The sequence below is a fragment of the Rattus norvegicus genome, chromosome 20 (genome assembly GCF_036323735.1).
Source record: "Rattus norvegicus strain BN/NHsdMcwi chromosome 20, GRCr8, whole genome shotgun sequence".
NCBI lineage: Eukaryota > Metazoa > Chordata > Mammalia > Rodentia > Muridae > Rattus > Rattus norvegicus.
In genome coordinates, this window is record NC_086038.1 from 46928865 (window position 1) to 46950043 (window position 21179).

The 21179-nt window shown below is 44.0% G+C and overlaps 1 protein-coding gene across 4 annotated transcripts in view; it reads left to right on the top strand.

Annotated features, from left to right (window-relative positions):
- Sesn1 (sestrin 1) overlaps positions 1-21179 on the top strand; it is a 93093-nt gene that overhangs the window by 51947 nt on the left and 19967 nt on the right. The window contains exon 1 of one of the 4 annotated variants that reach the window (XM_063279075.1): positions 19843-20011. The exons of 2 other annotated variants lie outside the window; for them this stretch is intronic. In XM_063279075.1, the coding sequence (XP_063135145.1) occupies positions 19910-20011 (102 nt within the window). In that variant the 5' untranslated portion in view covers positions 19843-19909. Of the gene's footprint in view, positions 1-19842; positions 20012-21179 lie in introns of those variants that run through there. One more of the 4 variants, NM_001414937.1, reaches the window with a different exon arrangement.

Genomic DNA, 21179 nt, shown 5'->3' on the forward strand with positions numbered 1-21179 from the left:
AGGTGGGGTCGTTATTTGTTTTGTTTTAGGTCTGGCTGTACTTGTGATCCTAGCCTTTGGGAAGGCAGGGATGGTCTGGGCAAGCTGGCTGGCCGGACTCGCTGAATTGGCAATCTCCAAGTTTAGATAGAGACCCCAACAAATAAATTGGAGCATGATAAGAAGCAGTGTCAACTTTAGCCCTCCATACTCATAAACACAGACATGTACCCACACATGCAAACAAATATATATGCCATATAACATACACAGACATACACAGTCATAAATAGACAAGTTAATAAATAAATAGTTCATCATTATACAATATTCCCATGGGTTTTGTTTTTTTGCTAGATCTATAATTTCATCTACCCTAGAAGTTAGGAAAAAATGTGCGTGTGTGTGTGTGTGTGTGTGTGTGTGTGTGTGTGTGTTAAGCTTTTGAAGGAAACATAGGGAAGTCTGCTTGTCTTTGCTCAGGTTGTTAACCAAGTACTTAAACTGGACACACACACATGTGTAATTTACATGCAAATATGTCCAAAGTCTGTAGGTTCACAATTGCTCCTCCAACAGAACAGTCACCCAGTTAGAGCTGTATGCCATCCTACCCTTCTTCCATGCTGTGGGCCTGGTTTGTTTGACTGTCAGGAGTTAGATGGGACCGTTGGTCCTAATGACAGCAGTATTAGGAAGAGCTGTGAGCCCCCCAGCACCCTCCCCAGGTGAGCTTCTATTGGAGAGACCTTGGGGAGCTTGGGAGCATGGTACAGATCACTCTCTCAAGAGGATTGTTGTATGGAGAGCAAGCCTGGCCCCACCCAGCTCTGAACATCCTGCTGGCTTCAGTCTGTGCTTCTGCCATGAAAGGGGCAGCCTCCTGCCAGGCGTGCGCCATACCACTTTAGACTTAGAACCTCTGAAACTCTAAGCTAGATAAATAACCCTTTTCTTCATATGCAGCCTATCAGCTCTTTCATCATAGTGACAAAACGTTGAGTAATAGCATTTCCCACTGAAAACCAAACGCTAGAGATGCTTACAACTGAGGGCTGGAGCTCTAGTGTAAGCTCTAGCTTGCTGTGCATGCAGAAGGCCCAAGACTCAACCCTGGGTCTGCCCCATCTCCCAAAACTGAAAAATGTTTTCCAAAATCCCTTTATTTAATCTGTGAAAAGCAAAAACTAAAATTCTACAAAACAACAGGAAAAAAGTCTGCCTTGAAGCAACCCTTCTCGTTCCTGCAGCGGCTGCTGCTGCTATGTTTTTGTTGATGGTTTTGAGGACTGGTAAGTTGAACATTCTAAGCAACTGCTCTCCCACTGAGCTGTATCCGGAGCCCTGAAAGAAAGATTAACCACAGTAACTGGGCAGGCTGGCACGTGACTTTAAGCACTCAGTAGAAGCTCTTAGGCCAGCCTGATCTCCACAGAGTTCTAAGCCAGCCAGGACTGTATAGTGAGATCCTGTTAATACAGCGAGCATGAAACATTAAAGAAAAATTAATTGGCTGGGCCACATCAAAATTAAATCAAAATTATAATCTTCAAAATAAAAAGATATGCCATAAATTCAAAGAAAATATTTAAATATTTGCAAGACATAGATCAAGCAAAGAACTTGCATTTGGAAGACATAAAGGACATGTATGGACAGATATGGTATATGCATGTGATTCCACACTTGGAATCTGAGATATGAGGATCATAGTTCAAGGCCAGCCTGAAATACAGAGCAAGTTTCAGACTACCCTGAACTAAATAGCAAGACCCAATCTTTAAAAATAAAACAATGGAAAAAAATTCTCAATTTACAAGAAGCAAATAGCTAACCTAATTTAAAATAAAAAAACAGAAATAAAATTAAACACAAAATGTAAAAAACCCTATCATAATGACAATATAGTAAGTTAGTATAGTTAATATGGTTAGAATGCTTGCCTAAGCAAAGAACCCAGGAACAGTTCAGTTCCTGTCACCGTAGTGGGGAAAGCCAAGACCAGTGCATCTCCATGAGTGCTGGGGCTCCCACCATGGTCTGCAGAGTGAACTGAGAGCCCGTCTCAGAAGCAAGCAAACCGTCATAGGGCCAAGGGGCATGAGGACTGAGGGAGTGCATGTGACTCTTCACTGCGTCACTGCATGAGCTGGCCACTCTCAAGAATGAGGGCTTTCCAGAAGAAATTCCTAGATAGGTAAGGCTTACCATGGCCTTGGGTATAAAGAATCTTGTCTCTCTTCTCGTGCCTTAGAATTTTTCACATTTTCTTCTAGCATCACTTTGCTTCTCCTTGAATTGAAACTATTTCCTGAGGATTTGCTGGTGGTAGACTTCTTAATCTCATGAAATGTGTCTTTCTCTTTTAATTTCTTAAAAGGTGGTCTCTTAGGCTCCAGCTCAGACGTTTATTCTCCCTCCAGGCTCTGAATACACAGTGCATCACCTCCTGGCTTTGGTTTTTCCTTTGTAGGTGCAATGCCCTTTCTCTCCTGTGAACTTTAAGAACTTCCTTTTTTTTCTTGGTACTTTTAATCCCATCTCTCAGGCCTGGTCTACATAGTGAGTTCAAGGCCAACCAAGAGTACACAGTGAGACCCTATCTTAAGAAAATAAAGACAGGAGACTGGAGAAATCCCTCAGATTAAGAGCGCTGACTGCTCTTCCAGAGTCCTGAGTTCAATTCCCAGCAACCACACGGTGGCTCATAAGCATCTGTAATGAGTTCTGGTGCCTTCTTCTGGCCTGCGGGCATACATGCAGGCAGAACAATTTATACATAATAAATAAATCTTTAACAACAAACAAACAAAAAAGCAAACAAAGCCAGAGAGAGTCTGTATTAATTTCTAGCTAAAGTGGAGCTAGAGCCAGACCACATCACACTAAATCACTGCTTGGTTTTTGTTGTTGTTTGTTTGTCTTTAAATTTCATATGTATGAATGTTCACGGATCTGTGTGTCTGTGCACCACTTTGGCTATAGAAGACAAAAGAGGGCATTTGATGCCTCGGAACCAGAGTTACAGAGTTTACAGTTGTGAGCCGCCATGTGGGTGCTCTGAATGGAGCCCATGTCCTCTCCAGAGCAGCCGGTGCCCTTCCCCATGGGCCATCCCGCCAGCCCCTGCTGCCTCTGGTCAGTGTTGGTGCTGTTTTGGGTTGTTTGGGCTTCGTTTCATGTTTTAAGATCATGTAGTAGGAAATTCAGCATCCAACTCCTCATATGTAATGTGTGTGAACGTTCAGGGAAGTTTGCCCCACAAGAATAGAGTTAATACATACGGGCAGTTTTCCCTGCCTCTTTTATAGGCTAGGCGTTTTTCCCGGCTGTGAGTCAGTCGGTGTAGTACGGTGGGGGCCGATTGGCTTTACCCCTGTGCTGCAGCTGGTCACTCGGGACCCTGTCAGCTGGAGTCCTCCTGCTCTTCATTTGCCTCCCAACAACTTCTATTTTTGTTTTAAGTCATAAATAGTTTACATGTATGGGTGGCTTGCCTGCATGTGTGTGTGTGTGAACCATGTGGGTGTCTGCAGTAGCCATGGAAGCCAGAAGAGAGCATCAGATTCCCTAGGAACTGGAATCCCAGTTAAAAGCCACCATGTGGGTGCTGGGTCCTCTGCAAGAGCCGCAAGTGCTCTCAACCACTGAGTGATCTCTCCAGCCCTAGGTTTCTGTTATTTTTCCAGCTCAGTCTTTTAAAATCATATCTTTAGGGAATAGTCTTAAATGTTTTATGACATGAGTCAAAATCACTATTGTTATGTAGACGTGTGTCTTCGGGTTCCACTGCTGTGAAGAGACACTGTGACCAGGACAGCTCTCATAAAGGAGAATGTTTCACTGGGGCTGGCTTACAGTTTCAACGGTTCAGTCCATTATCGTCATGGCAGGAAGCATGGCAGTGTCCAGGCAGGCATGGCGCTGGAGGAGCCGAGAGTTCCACACCTTGATTCACGGGCAGCAGCAGGAGACTGACACTAAGCCTACTTCAAACATAGGAGACCTCGAAGTCTACCTCCAACACACTTCCTCCAACAAGGCTCAGCTCCCACTAGTGTCACTCCCCGTGAGCCAAGCATGCACACCCGTGAGTCTTCGAGGACCACACCTGTGCAAACCACCACAGCCTGTGCCTTAGTTCCACTTGTGGGATGGCGGTGCTGTTGGGGATGCTGGATACGCAAGCCTGTTACCATGTTCCTTGCTCTTTTTCCTCTTTGGTGTGTGTAGAATTACAGGCAGCCACCACACCCACTTGGCATTTCTGTGAGTGAGCATCTCCCCAGCCCCTTGTTAAAGTTTCCTATCAAGTAAAAGTGACTTGTTTTCCAGAGACTCAGACTAAAGATTTGGGCTTTTGTTTTTTTGGGTTTTTTTTTCTTGGTCTGAATATAATATATACTTTGACATGTAGATTCTCTAACATTTAATTTATGTCATTTTTAAAAACTTATTTATTAGATTCCATCTGAGATTATTTTAAAAAATGAATTAGGGTGCAGTAAAATTCTGTATCTGTAGTCTCCCTGTGATGTTCTCACACTGCTATCTTTAGGAGTGCTGGAACCATGTCAGGTGGTGTGTGTGTGAGTGTGTACGTGTGCGTCCGTTTGTGCTCACTAAGCTCAATTCTTCCTCTTCCTCTCAAATCTCCCCTAGCTGATGCCATGCTTAGAGGCTACAGTAGTTTCTCATATTTTAAATGTGTAAAAACAACTTTATTAATTGTTAATTTAAATCTTCACCTCTATTTTTCTTTAATTATATGATGTTATATTTTATTTACACTAAAAATAATTGTACTCATTTAATTATTCTTAGAAGACTCAAGCCCGTTGATTTCTCCCTAGGGTTTTATACGCAGCACTTGTAACACAATGGGAAATAATTTTAGATTCCTACATATATGTCGCAAATAGTTCAAAGCTAGATAAAACATATGTCTACAAACATAATCCCCCAAGCCCTTTAATCTGATGCACTCTCAATAGAGACAAAGAGATTAATTAATTCTCTCTGCCTATACCTTAAAACTGTTCACAGGGCTCAATGCGCAAAAGCGCTTGTCACCAAATCTGGCAGCTTGACTTCCATCCTCAGGACCCGTGTGTGGTCACAGGAGGGAACTGACCTCTGCATGTACCTGTGCGCATGCATAGACATACAAATGAGGCAATAAAATGTAATTTAACAAGATGGACACCATCTATCAGAGATTGCATGGAAAGCCCCACAGGAAGAATAGGAAAAGGTGCTGACAAGACTGGGCTGTCCCTCCCCATCTCTCCTGAAGGACATACGCTCACTGTGCAGGGAACGGAAGCAGCAGAACACAGTGGTAAAGAAGGCCTCACACTGGCTGTGCAGATTTGACCAAAGTACTTACTACTAACCTTAGCCCCTTCTGGTTCTCTGTTTCAAAGTGAAGACAGCGTCTGCAGAAGGATTCCGGTCGGCATTCACTGAGTTAGAACAGGTGTCAGATGGCGACCAGTGCCTGGCGCCTACTGACTACATAGACTACAGCCAGTGCCTGGCGCCTACTGACTACATAGATTACAGCCAGTGCCTGGCGCCTACTGACTACATATACTACAGCCAGTGCCTGGCGCCTACTGACTACATATGTTACAGTTGTTTTCTGGACATTCGCAAGTCTGAAACCGTGAAATACAGTCTCTGAAGTCAGTGTTAGATGCATTCGTGTCACAGTCTGGTACGCAGTCAGTACAGCGTGAAGCTGTGCTCTTTCCACCGCTCGTCTGCTGCTTAGAGCCGTCCTCAGCCCAGGCAGGCCTGTCGGGAGCAAGGGTACTTCATGTGCGCTCATCACTGTAGGAATTAAAGAGGAGAGCCTGGGGGCTCAACACTTGTAAGCCTGATACTGAGAGACGGACCAAGCCTAGGCAAGAGGGAGGCAAGTTTGAGAGCAGCTGAGTGGTACTTTGAGATGTGGCTCAGTGAACGAGCACCTCCTAACATCTCCAAAGCTGTGGGGTTCCAGCCCCAAACACTGAAAGTAAAGACAAAGGAAAGAGAAGAAAGGAAAAGGCTGTTTGTCTTATTCTCAAATGCTATAAACTGGAAGAGATGGCCTAACCTGTAATAATACTTCCCTAACAATTGTGGAATATGTTACAGATTGGGGCAGCATTGCTGAAACTTCTAGTAATGTTTAAATGAAATAAATTATTAAGGTTTAGTAGTCCAAAGAAAACTTGAGCTTCACATAAATCATCTCTTTTCTTTTTCTTTTTCTTTTTTTTGGAGCTGGGGATCGAACCCAGGGTCTTGAGCTTGCTAGGCAAGCACTCTACCACTGAGCTAAATCCCCAACCCCAATCATCTCTTTTCTAAATGATATGGTAATGCTACCTTTTTTGTCAATTTAACATGGCCTGGTTCTCTGTGACAACAGGGGAGCAGGATGACATGCAGGTATGTCAACTTGTAAATAAAAGGGAAAGCTGGTGTTCTACATGCCTGTTCCCCATCCTTGAGACCGTATCAAAGCAAAGAACTCTTGCTATTTTCTTTACTTCACTATTATTAGCGAACCTGTGTTTTAACATGTCTGACGGATTTAGCAAATAATGAGTGATCACAGCAAGTCAAGCCAGTCTACTTAAAATATTACAATTTAGGGAACCAAAAGTAGCAATTGTCAGGAGCGGGAGTTGGGGTGGGGAGGGCTGCTTAGGGTTTCATATATGCTGGGCAAGTGCTCTCCAACCAGCCATGGCCCAGCAAAGGGTTTACAGTACCAAGAGAGACTCAGGCCATTGAAATGGCTCAGCCTGGAGGCATTCCCACTGCAAGCTAAGTGACCTGGCTTTGACTCCCTTCATAATCACCACCTCCTCCACTTCCCCACCCCACCTCCCCACCCACACTACCCAGCCATCCATCACCCATGGACAGGTAGTATGCCAAGAGCTGGATCCACAAAATTAGCCTCTGATCCTCACACCCACACCATGGCACATGTGCCCACAACACACATCATGCACACATCATGTACATACATGTATACAAAAATAAATTAAAGGGAAAATTAAACGTAGCCCCTGTGAATTTTTACAGGAAATACTGGAAATTGCTTTAGAATGCTTTCTAAATCTGGCAAGACAAAGCAAAGTGAAAGAAACTTGTCTTGTTTATGTTTCTGCCTGTATTGTCAATTAGCATCAGTGTCTGAGGTCTGAGAACACTGTAATGACAGTGATATCAGTACACTCTGAAAGCCTCTCCAGAATCCTTAGGAAATCTGCCCAGGGAGGCATGGCGGGCGAGGAAAATGATAGAACTGGGCTGCCCTTCTGGCTTTGTTTGAAGGTTGTTTTACCCATGCCTTATATTTTTGGAAATGGCAATTTTAGTGTATATTCTATTTAATGTATATTCTATGTGCCATATAAAGGTGAAAGAAATTATTGGTACTATAGTAATGTATTTTGTCAAGGGCTGCTGAAGAGGTTGTTATCAGTTACTTTTAACCTGGGACAGTGTATCCTGTTTTATAATTGTGTTTTGCTTTGACATTCGACACTATATAATTTAAAAGAAAAAAATTGAAGGTTGCACCTCATTGGTATCTGGAGCAGTTGAATATTTCGTGTTTGTCTGCTCTGTGATTGGCTGCAGTGTTGCTAGGCTTTGTGTTTTGTTCTTAGAGAAAGTTAAGAAGCTGAGGCCACCCATTTGAACTGCACCCTGCGGCTTTGCCCGCCCTGCCTTCCCCTGCCCCCACCCCCATCTCCTGAGTTCGAAAATTGCATTTTAACCCATCAGTTTGTAAAGCTAACATACAGTATCTTAACATTTTTAAGTTCTAATTGTGTGTGGTGCACAGATTAAAACACTAGTATTTAAGTTGTTTGAATGTCCTTGTATTTGCTGACATAAAACAAGTTCTAAGTCATAGAGAGGAAACACATTTTTAAAAAACTATTATAAATACTAAAGACTGTCTGGATGTCAGTAATATCTTTATTAATAAGAACAAATCCAGAGGCTCATCTCTTTGGGTTTTTGTTTTTCCAGTTGATAGTTACTAGGTCAGACTTTGTGATGTTGGAGAAAGGCTGTAAGTAGCCTATTGGTACTTGTCTCTGAGGGGAGCGTTGGCTTTATTCTTGTCTTCTTGAGGACTAGGAAGGCTGGCGGCCTTCAGGGCAGGCTGCAACTGCATTGGACTGCTGGAAAGCGAGGCTTCTTTGTAGCTGAGCAGAGCCTCTGCACAGAGCTGCAAAGCCTTTTCTCGTCCAGGCTCTCTGTGGCATTGATGGCTGTGATCAGACTTCCCCAGCTGAGTTAGAGCAAGCAGATATCTGTGGAGCTCGCTGGGCCTTAAGACCTGACCCAAGTATGACTCTGAGTTCGAGGTACAGATCGTGAGGTGCGTCACAGAGAAAACAACAATTCAAATACATTTTAAACATATTCTTTTTTTTTTCTTTTTTTTGGAGCTGGGAACCGAACCCAGGGCCTTGCGCTTGCTAGGCAAGCACTCTACCACTGAGCTAAATCCCCAACCCCGTAAACATATTCTTTAATCAAGCAATGTGACCAAAATTCTTTCATAAATAATGTCTAAAACTATACCATTTTATGAACAAATGATTTCTTTAGGTTGAAGTAAAGATAATTATCTATCAAATCAATCAGTGAAAATAATGAGAATAATTTATGTTGTAGGCAATTTGAAATTAAGTTATGGATAGTAGTTCCATATGATTGCAGAATTTTCTTAAGATCATGATATTGAAAAAACTGTGCTTACACAGATAACAATTAGTTTTGTGTATTTTTAAATTTTTATTGTGTGAGTTTCATGCATTTGTATAATGAGTTTCAGCCATTTTCACACTCAGACTCACACCCTGCCTCAGTCCCTTCTTTTACACTCCTGCCAGGGCCTTCCCTCAGCAGCCCCTCCTGCCTTCACAGCTTCCTGTGTGTGGTGTGACCCCTGAGCTGAATTAGAGTTTCTTACTGGAGCATGGGGAGAGGTTATTCACTGTGGTTTTCAGTGAAAGTTTGAGTCTGTTGTGGTGCTGGGAGTTGAACTGACAACCTTGCTGCGTACTAAGCGGGCACTTAGCCTTCCCCAGGCGGCCACAGCTCTTCTTCCCTCACACTGTCAGAACTCTGAGGTTGATCCAGTGACCAAGATGCTGTCACAAAACAGAGATTCGGGATTTCAAACAACTTGTAATCTTTTATCATCCTTGTAAAATCATACCAAAGGCTGACGTGTGCACCACATAATCATAAGGGGCCGTGTAGTCATTTCTCTGGCTCAGAAACTGGCTGTGCTGTGCTTTGAGGCACAAGGGCTAAGTGAACAAATGCCTGAACTTCTGACATCTTTTAAAGAAAAATGCCCCTGCTACAGTAATAGTCCACTACTACTGATGGTGTCCATATATACTGCTCACGGTGATGTGGGCAGGCATAAGTGTTCCTTAGCCTAGAAGACCAGCCCTTGGGAGATGAGGACAGGTAGATCAGAAGTCCATGAGCAGTCTAGGTTACATAGCAGGTTTGAAGATAGCCTGGGCTAGATGAGACCTGAGCTCCCTCCCCTGCCCTCCCCCAAAAGAAAAGAAAAACAAAAACTCCAAAGACTAGGGTAGTAACAATCTGTACCCCATCTCTGAGACACAAGCAAGAATGTTCACACAGGTACTCACAGAGATGGAAGAATGTTCACACAAGTACTCACAGAGATGGAAGAATGTTCACACAAGTACTCACAGAGATGGAAGAGTGTTCACACAGATACTCACAGAGATGGAAGAGTGTTCACACAGGCACTCACAGAGATGGAAGAGTGTTCACACAGATACTCACAGAGATGGAAGAGTGTTCACACAGGCACTCACAGAGATGGAAGAATGTTCACACAGATACTCACAGAGATGGAAGAATGCTCACACAGGTACTCACAGAGATGGAAGAGTGTTCACACAGGTACTCACAGAGATGGAAGAGTGTTCACACAGATACTCACAGAGATGGAAGAGTGTTCACACAGGCACTCACAGAGATGGAAGAATGCTCACACAGGTACTCACAGAGATGGAAGAGTGTTCACACAGATACTCACAGAGATGGAAGAATGCTCACACAAGTACTCACAGAGATGGAAGAGTGTTCACACAGGCACTCACAGAGATGGAAGAGTGTTCACACAGGCACTCACAGAGATGGAAGAGTGTTCACACAGGCACTCACAGAGATGGAAGAGTGTTCACACAGATACTCACAGAGATGGAAGAGTGTTCACACAGATACTCACAGAGATGGAAGAGTGTTCACACAGGCACTCACAGAGATGGAAGAGTGTTCACACAGATACTCACAGAGATGGAAGAGTGTTCACACAGGCACTCACAGAGATGGAAGAGTGTTCACACAGGCACTCACAGAGATGGAAGAGTGTTCACACAGGCACTCACAGAGATGGAAGAATGCTCACACAGGCACTCACATAGATGGAAGAATGCTCACACAGATACTCACAGAGATGGAAGAATGCTCACACAGGCACTCACAGAGATGGAAGAGTGTTCACACAGGTACTCACAGAGATGGAAGAATGTTCACACAAGTACTCACAGAGATGGAAGAGTGTTCACACAGATACTCACAGAGATGGAAGAGTGTTCACACAGATACTCACAGAGATGGAAGAATGCTCACACAGGCACTCACATAGATGGAAGAGTGTTCACACAGATACTCACAGAGATGGAAGAATGCTCACACAGGCACTCACAGAGATGGAAGAGTGTTCACACAGATACTCACAGAGATGGAAGAATGCTCACACAGGCACTCACAGAGATGGAAGAGTGTTCACACAGGCACTCACAGAGATGGAAGAATGCTCACACAGGCACTCACAGAGATGGAAGAGTGTTCACACAGATACTCACAGAGATGGAAGAGTGTTCACACAGGCACTCACAGAGATGGAAGAATGCTCACACAGGCACTCACAGAGATGGAAGAGTGTTCACACAGATACTCACAGAGATGGAAGAGTGTTCACACAGGCACTCACAGAGATGGAAGAATGCTCACACAGGTACTCACAGAGATGGAAGAATGCTCACACAGGCACTCACAGAGATGGAAGAGTGTTCACACAGATACTCACAGAGATGGAAGAATGCTCACACAGGCACTCACAGAGATGGAAGAGTGTTCACACAGGCACTCACAGAGATGGAAGAGTGTTCACACAGATACTCACAGAGATGGAAGAGTGTTCACACAGGTACTCACAGAGATGGAAGAATGCTCACACAGGCACTCACAGAGATGGAAGAGTGTTCACACAGGTACTCACAGAGATGGAAGAATGCTCACACAGGCACTCACAGAGATGGAAGAGTGTTCACACAGATACTCACAGAGATGGAAGAGTGTTCACACAGATACTCACAGAGATGGAAGAGTGTTCACACAGGTACTCACAGAGATGGAAGAATGCTCACACAGGCACTCACAGAGATGGAAGAGTGTTCACACAGATACTCACAGAGATGGAAGAGTGTTCACACAGATACTCACAGAGATGGAAGAGTGTTCACACAGATACTCACAGAGATGGAAGAGTGTTCACACAGGCACTCACAGAGATGGAAGAGTGTTCACACAGATACTCACAGAGATGGAAGAGTGTTCACACAGGTACTCACAGAGATGGAAGAATGCTCACACAGGCACTCACAGAGATGGAAGAATGCTCACACAGGCACTCACAGAGATGGAAGAATGCTCACACAGGCACTCACAGAGATGGAAGAATGCTCACACAGGCACTCACAGAGATGGAAGAATGCTCACACAGGCACTCACAGAGATGGAAGAATGCTCACACAGGCACTCACAGAGATGGAAGAATGCTCACACAGATACTCACAGAGATGGAAGAGTGTTCACACAGGCACTCACAGAGATGGAAGAATGCTCACACAGATACTCACAGAGATGGAAGAGTGTTCACACAGGCACTCACAGAGATGGAAGAGTGTTCACACAGGCACTCACAGAGATGGAAGAAGTGTGGTTTTCAGCTACTGAATTCTTAGTGATATCATATATGACATCTCCAGTTAACCCAAGTTGATAAACATTTGTAATATACTTTGTGAAAAATCAGTCCCAGGAAATAATAATTGGAGGGTTGAAGATGTTGCATATGGTACATAATGTGTCTGACTGCCCGGGAGTAGACTATAAAATGTGTGTGTGTGTGTGTGTGTGTGTGTCTGTGTCTGTGTCTGTGTGTCTGTGTGTGTCTGTGTATCTGTGTGCGTGCATCTCACTGGTCAGAGAGGCTAGCCTCCAACTGGGAGTCCTCCTGTTTCAGTCTCCCAAGTTCTGGAATTATAGATGTGCACCATCGTGCTCTGTCAGAAACATAGAATCCTTGATAAAATCACGAATTAAGTGACAAGGGTAGAATTTCAAAGCTGAAATAAAAATGTATAACTTGTGAAGTTCCTTAGCTCTTCATTTTGAGCTGGGGAGGACAGCAGCTAACAGGGACATATAGGCTACTAGGTCTCTTCCCCTTTTCGCTCCCTCCTCCCCTTCTTCTTTCCTCCTGGCCTCCTTTTCTTCCAGAACTGATTTACACACTAGAAAACTTCCCCTTTTATTATGCCCTGCAGAGACCCAAGCCACGCCACCCTCTCTCTGTGAGTTCCACATCCTATATCCTATATTGGATATTTAAAAGATTAAATGTATATAGTCTGCATTCAATAAATATGTATAAATAATTATGTGAAAAGCATAAATTTAAAAAAACAGTATTATTTCTTTCTTCTTCCTTCTTTCTCTACCCACACCCTTTAGCTAAAGATGAAGACGGTCTGCAGACTGAGTGAGGTTCTGCTGAGCCAGGCACATGGCAACGTTCAGGGAATGTTTGTAAGACGTAAGGACATACAAGAGGTCACCACATGTAGCCCTGTACCTATGCCCAGGCATAGGAAAGTATCTGCAACCGATACTTTCTTGTAAAACAGTAGACCTCAGAGGGAGATAAATGAAGAAGAAGTGGTCTTAACGATTAAAGGCCTCAAGTACAGATGATTAGAGTGTTGCCTGGCAACGCTCAGAACTGTGCACACAGAACAGGGAGAAAACACTGTTCCCACTCTCCAGCAGGCATAGGGTAGGAGAGGCACTGAATAGTGGGCAGAAACAAGTTGGTTTAAATTGTTTTAAATGTTATCCTTATCATTTTGTCTTTTAGAATCAAAATTCTCTGTCATGAGTAACTGTTTGGAGCTCATGATTGAGCTAATGGCCATGACTGTGCACTTGGCCCAAGCCCTAATTTAACCAGGTCCAGGGTTTACCCTGTGAGGAGTGGAGCTGAGAGTCGGGTTCCTCCAGGTCTGTGGGCTCAGAATAAGCACAAGGGAGTTAATTAGGTCTGAGGGCTTCGATGTGGCTCAGTAGAAGAACGCTTGCCTAGCGGGTCATCAAGATAAACAGGTTTCATATTTAATCTCTTTTGGAGCGAGTTTTAAATTTAGGTATAAATGAAGTAATAGCCCCAAAACCATTTTAAAATTTCACAACATCTGTCTATTCATAGTCTAGGACACGTCTTCTACTTACTTATGTTGTGTATTTAGTGTCTTAAGCTGCCTTTGACTTGTATCAGCACGTCCCCTCCAAGCCTTTGGGAGCTTTTAGGGTTGTAAAAGACCAATTGTCAATCCCCATACTCACCTCTACTGGACCTCCTAATACTTCCAATCAGATCTACTCCCTTTAATTCCATGATGCAGACAAGTGACTGTCTGCTGATTGAATGATACTATTTAACTTCATCTCAACAGAGCTACCTTCCTATCACTTCACCACAGATGGCCCTGTAGATAGTTAAAGCCAAGCTGGGTTACAAAATGTTCCAGGAGTCTTGTCAGACAATGGCCTGTACACAGCCAGTGTCTGACGTGCATGTACCTGCCTGACTTAACAAATGAGTTATACTTGCTGCTGGGGAACCTTGTCTTGCCAGTGCAAGGGGGAAAAAAACAGTCCAGAAATCAAAACAGCCTGGGAGTATCTGTAGCTTCCCAAGAAGGAGGGGAGAGGCTAAAAACAGAGCTAAACATGGGACAGGCTGAGCTGCCCTGCCTCTGAGGACATATGGCAGCCCCCAAGTCTCCAAATCTTTAAGAAAGCAATCTTGAACTGGTTGTCAAGCTCTATACCGAGCCAGTACTTTAATGGACACAGCACTTCAGAGTCTACACGCTACATGCTATGCTGGGGATGCACACAAAGGCACTGGACATGCAGCAGAGCTCAACATTCAGAACGTAAAGATGTGCATATCTAAGAGACAGCCTCGAGGATGTGCCTGTCACTCACAGTGAATGCCATGAATGTGCTTAGGCCCTAAGACCTTTCTCTTACCAGAAGAGGAGTACAGGTACTGTGCAGAGCAGCTAGTAGGTCTGGTGGGCACAGTCATGGTCAGGAGAGCATGAGGTCATAGGGGTCTGAGAAGAAATCCTAGAAGGAGTAACAGGGAGAGAGAGGGAGAGAGAGGCTCTGAAACAAAGACCCAGACCACCCACACGCCCCCTTACCTCCCTGAGCTCCACCTGAGTCAAATCAAGGCAGTATGTTTGCTTTCTGCCTGGTTTCTTTTCTTGCCCTGGAATCAGGGGCTCAAACTGCAGGAGCAGCAAAGTGTTACCTTTCTTTCCTTTCATTAGGAGAAACAACTTCATACAGTGACTGCTGTTGTGCAGTGTTTGTTTGTAAATCAGGAAGACGTGGGTTCTAGTTCCATATTGCAGTTTACTTTTATGGCCCAGCACAAATCAGTCATGGTTCATTGAGTTTCTGGTTCACAAATGTGAACAGTAGGGTAATGGAAGCTGCTTTATCCCCGCATGTGCTTATTGTCTGCCACACGGAATTGATAAATCGTTTCTGGTCTCTTCATCACCAGCCTGGGAAACCCAAACACATATTGTAGCACACTGAACTTTTAAGGAAGAAATGACTTTCAATCTAAAACCATCCAGGCTTTTAGAACACGGTCTACTTACAAGTGTGGGTGATAGCCCGTGTGTTTTAACTCCTTTGCACAGGGATTGAAACATAGGGCACTTGCAAAAGAAGAAACCTTAAGTAAGAGGGAAAAACAAAGACTGGTCCTCAGTCTTGCTGCTGTCAAAGCACAGAGTAAGTGAGAGTAATTAAAATTAAGTTCATGTTAAGGATGGCAGTGCACTCACAGCCCAAGGAAGAGAAGGACAAAGTGCTTCATTAGCAGGGCAGCTCTGTATTTAAAAACAGGAAGATACAAGTTGAAGGAGAATATTTTTGACAAAATTAGTAAGCAGAAGTAACTTTATAAACCAGCTTATTCTGCATGAAATATTTTAATAGACAGCTGGGAAGTTTTGAACTACATACATCTGACAGATCCTACTCGCACTCTTGGTTAAAGGCTGAAACGATTGCTAATTCTTAAGTACTTACCGAACACAAGTCTGACCCTGGTGAACGCACTGCAGATCTCTACTGTGAGCTTGGTTAGCAACCTGAAGCATGCGGTCTGTGAATGGCCACCGTCGGTCATTTGTTGAATTGTTTTAATAACTGTTTTTCTTCTACACTGTGCCTATTCCACCATACATTTGATTATAAATGTTAAAGATCCAATGAATTCAGAAAAGACTTGACCAGCAGAGCAAATGATTTGAGAATTGTCTTCTGGACTCCAAGACCCAGAGTGCAGTCTTCCTTCAAGGAGCATGTTACTACCTCCTAGGACACTGGTCCTCCTTCCATTGGCTCCATGCCACTCTCTCACCTGTCAGGGTTGCCCCAGCCACCTCTCTGACATCTCTCTGCTCCCCATTTTGCCTCATTCACTATGTTTTTCTAAACCTCAGCTAAATGCAGATAGAATGTTGCTCTTTTTTTAAACCTTTCAATAACTCCACAGTACCCTGAAGAATGAAACTCACTCCTTAATGAAAGTTGGATACAGCACCTAAAGCTTCTGAACATTGCCTCCTCCTCCTCTCCCTCCCCCTCGCTCCAGACATTTCCCTCATTTGACTTCCCTAAAACACTGCTGTGTCCAACCCTTTGCATTTGTCAAGGCCTGCCTCCCTGCTCCCAAATCTCCCCTGATTTTTTTTTTTTTTTTTTTTTTTTTACCAAAATGCCTCTGTTGATCCTCCCAAAGCTTACTGTGGCTGATCATGCCATGCCTGGACTCTGAGCATTCAGCTGGGGTCAGCCCATTTGCTGATGCTGGCTTTGCCTAAGTGTGAGAGCTGAAGGTTGTGGGCATTCTGTGAAGGGCACAAACAGAGAAAATGAATCTCACTTTGACACAGCTTGTGATTTGGGCAGAACATTTTTAGAGGAAAGTAAAATTGTTACCTCTTTGATCAGGTGCCAGGATTCTTCTTAAAAGGAACAAAATGTTGAAATGAAACGTTCAAACAGCAGACTTTATAAACCGCCCCCCTCCCGGCCTGTGCTGCTAACTCTCAGTGGCTGTGGAAGGAAGGTGCAATCCTCCGTAGGCTGCCCCACGTGCAGGATGCTTGTCTTGTCCTTTGGTGTTTATGACAGTCTCAGTGTGTCCCACACTGCACACCTTCCCACCCTGCTCAAGACATCAGTTTCTTGGTAAACACAAACATTCTATTAAACGATTTGGAGGAAAAACATCCCCAGAAGCAAAAGCCACCTGGTATTTCCAGGGCAATTAATACATTTTGCTGGCCACTATAGATTGACTTGGGGCAGTGTTTTTAATGGACAGTAAAGAGACTAATTCATAGTGCTGTCTATGCAAGAGAGCAGAAGTTGGTGCTCTTGGAAGTGTTTAGGTCAGTCTTTTTTTTTTTTTTTTTTTTTTTTTTTTTAATTTCTTTTTTTTCCGGAGCTGGGGACTGAACCCAGGGCCTTGCGCTTCCTAGGCGAGCGCTCTACCACTGAGCCAAATCCCCAACCCCTAGGTCAGTCTTTAGAGACTGCTAAGGAATCTTGGATATTTAATAGCTTGAAGGTTCTCAGTGAACTATTGAATTAGAATAAGTTAAATTATTTTTCACTTCATGCATGACAGCATTAAATAATTGGAACTATCTGGAAAAAACGTTTTAGTGTTTCTAATTTAGTTTGGTATATCTGAACTGTTTTTTATTAATTAATTTACATCTCAATTGCAGACTTCCCTCCTCTTCTCCTAGTCTCTCCTAGTCACCACCCCTCCATCCACCCCTCTCCCCTTTCTCCTCAGAAAAGGGGAGACCTTCCATGGATATCAGCCTGCATTGGCATGTCAAGTGCAGTAAGACTAGGCACATCCTCTCCTGCTGAGGATAAACAAGGCAGTCCAACTAGGGGAAAGGGATCCAAATGCAGGCAACAGAGTAAGACACAGCCCGTCCGTGTTCCTGCTCTTAGGAGTTCCACAGGAAGACGAAGCTGCCAACTGTTATGTATGTGCATAGGGCCTAGGTCCCTCTAATGCATGTTCTGTGGTTGGTGGTTTAGTCTCTGTGAGCCCCTATGGGCCCAGGGGTTAGTTACTAGGTTTTCTTGTGGTGCACTTGACCCCTCTTGCTCCTTCGATCCTTCCTCCCCCTCTTCCATAGCATTCCCCAAGCTCCACCTAGTGTTTGTCTGTAGGTCTGTATCTGTTTCCCTCAGTTACTGGATGAAGCCTTCAAATGGCAGCTATGCTAGTCTCCTGTCTGCAAATATAACATTATATGTTACACACAGACACACACACACACACACAGACACAGACACACACACATACACACACACACACACACACACACACATTATAATAGTGTCAGGGGCAGGTTCTCTCTCATGGCATTGGGTCTCAAACTGGGCCAGTCATTGGTTGGCCACTCCCTCACTTTCTGCTCTACCTTTGCCCCTGCATATCTTATAGTCAGGACAAATGAAAGTTTTGTGGCTTAAGTTGGTGTCTAAGTCCCTCCATTGGAAGTCTTGCCTGGTCACAGGAGATGGCTGTTTTCAGCTGAACTTTTTTTTTTCAATAAATACTTATTAAGTTCTAAATATTAGACACTATACATGCAATATACAGCTTTAATTTGACACTTTATTTTAAACTATCTTGGAATTAACTGAATTCATGTTTTAGCTTTGTGCCCTGTAACTAGGAAGGTAAGCACTCACTGTTTTTTGCAATGAAAAACAATTTTAAATAATTTAATAAATATGGCTACCCTGCTAGATAAACTAAAACTATAACTCAACAATCTCAGAGTCATCAGTTTCCATCTGCTTCACTCATTTTTAAACTAGCTTTTATGGATTTCCACCCCACATAGCAATTAACCTCATTTCTCTAAGTTACTCATTTGCAGCCAGTTCATTTGAAGAGGGCTAGCTTAATGGATTTCTATTGTTTGCTCATGGCTAAGTAGAAGTTTGAGTTTACCATTTATTTTTTGTGGCTCTTCAGTGGAAGAGAGCTTAGGTCTCTCTGTTGCCTCTCTTTTATTAATTAAGCAGCTTTCGTCTCTTAAAGAAGAAAAGATTCAGGGGAGGGCTATAAGAAGTTGCAACATTCCCTGGGTTCGATCCCCAGCTCCGAAAAAAAGAACAAAAAAAAAAAAAAAAAAAGAAGTTGCAACATTGATCTTACCTGCAGGAGAAAAAGAGTAACGATTTTAAACGGTGACTTTCAAAATAGGAAGATTCTGGAGCTAAAAGTGTAACAGTCTTCTTTGATACACTGTAACCTCACCACCCAAGACTGAAACTTAATTTTCATCTTGAAGTCCTGGTTGTGTCTGTCAATGTTTAGTCATTTAAGCTCCATTTATTTCCTCCTTTGAATGTGTTCTAACTTTTTCTTTTCTTAATCTGAACTTGTAAGCTTTTGAAAACACAAACATAGAAAAAAAGAGATCTAAGTTAACAAGCTTTTTTTTTTTTCCTTTTAAGAAATCAGTAAGGCGGGGTTGGGGATTAAGCTCAGTGGTAGAGCGCTTGCCTAGCAAGCTCAAGGCCCTGGGTTCGGTCCCCAGCTCCGAAAAAAAGAAAAAAAAAAAGAAATCAATAAAGCTACCAAAGGAAGGAAATAATATTGGCACAAGATTTAGATTCTGGATCTAAAAATGTCAATGATTTATGTCTTAAACTCTGTTTTTCCAAGTTCCTCATTAGATTTCACAGAGAGTTTTCTTTGTAACACAAGGTATCTGTGAGAGCATATTAGATGTTGTAATGCCATAGAATATAGTTGTTGAGGAAAGACAATTGGGAGACCTGCTGCCAAGGAAAATATTTATAGTTTCTACATCGCTTGCCAAGAATAAATTTTACATTGAATATAGGCCATGGTCTCCTGCTTTTGAAGCTCATTCTGCCTCATATGGGCATCAGAAAGGAAGAAGGTTCGGTAGTTTGTACAATTTAAGGGAAGCTGGATTTCTCCTGGTGTTGCCAGTGTCCGTCTAGATGACGTTGCTAACTGCCTATGGGTAAATGCCCGGCCTTAACCCGGAGCCGGGAAATTAGGTTGCCTTTCCCTGAGTCCCGGGATGCACATTGCATCTTCCAGCCAGGGTTCCACCCAGCTAGCCTGTTCCCAAACTGAGTGTCAGCTCCATGCTAGGCGCTTGGCCTTCAAGCTTGTTTTTGCTGGCCTGGTCCACACGCTCCCCAACCCGAGCGCCAAGGGGTGGGGCTACGAGTCCCCGCGGGCCGGCATTGGCGGGCGCGCCCGCCCGGCAGTGGAGTGACGGACGCGGGGCGGGGCCTCGCGGCTTGTTTGTCAGAGCCGCCTGCCCCGCCCCCGCCGTGTGCAGACTGAAGCTGTGCAGCGACTGACTGCGGCCGCAGCCGTCCCTCCGACATGCGCCTGGCCGCCGCGGCGAACGAGGCGTACGCAGCCTCGCTGGCTGTCTCGGAGCTGCTGGGCTGCCACCAGTGCGGCGGTGGCCGCGGCCAGGACGAGGTACGGAGCGGGCGAGGGCTGAGGGCCGTGGGACCAAGCACCGCCGACGCTAGCTCGTACGGGTAGCTTCGCAAACGCCTCCGAGGGCTGCGCGGCCTGGGCGAAGGGACTGCACCGCCCAGCGGGCGACAAGATCGCGTAAGGGGAGAGGAGGTCTCCGAACAGAGTAAGGACTGCTATGCTGTGCCGGTGCGCACAGCAGAGCCGAAGTCTCAGATCAAACAGCCTGTGGATTTTCTCCTCTCTGGCGCTCGGGTCAAAACAGATTGTTCAGTCACCCTTCCCTTGCCGACGTGCACTTAGAAACAGACACATTTGAATCGTTTAATGATATTGCCTGGAATAAAAAACGCCGCCAAGCCCTGTGGTGCTCGTCGCAGCGCTTGCTCATGTTTATTAAACCATTCCTGCTGTGCCTGCAGAACTATCTGTGTGTGTGTGTGTGTGTGTGTGTGTGTGTGTGTGTGTTAAGTGTGCAAATAGGATGATGTTTTAAAATTGCTGAAATAAACGTCGCTAAATTGGACATCCAAAGGCTTAGAATCTAAAAGGACGAGAGTCAATACTGAAATTGGAATTGAAATCAGAACGTTAGGTTGTCTTAAATCAAGAAGTCTATATGTGAATAATCTTGTTGCTTTGCCCATTAAAATGATACAGGTCAATTTTTTAATAGTCTATTAATCGTAACAGTAAATATAGTCATGAAAATGTAAATGACTCCATGAAGGGTGTAGAACACCAAGTGTTTTCTAGATGTCAACATTCACGGGATACATCGCATGCTGGTTGTTTACATGTAACAAAAACAAGCTTCAAAAATAACTTTTAAAGCTCAGTGGTGGACAGCAACTTAGCATGTGAAAGGCTCCGGGTTCTATACTCAGTGTCAATAATAAACCATAAGACATTGCTCGGGAAGCTTTTAAAAAAAAGAGCATGGAAGTGTTGTGCTAACATTTACAGTTTGTGTATGCAAGCCGTCACAGATCTGTCTGCTCCCATTCTTAGTAGAAACGAACCCTAGTGGTCGTGCCTGAACAGCTCTGTTATTTCTGACATCAGTTTTTCGTGCAGTATCCTCAGCTCAGACTTAGAATTTCCAAAGATCCACAGTAGCTTGGACATTGATTATAATAGTGCCTGTGGGGTTGTAGTCAACAAACTA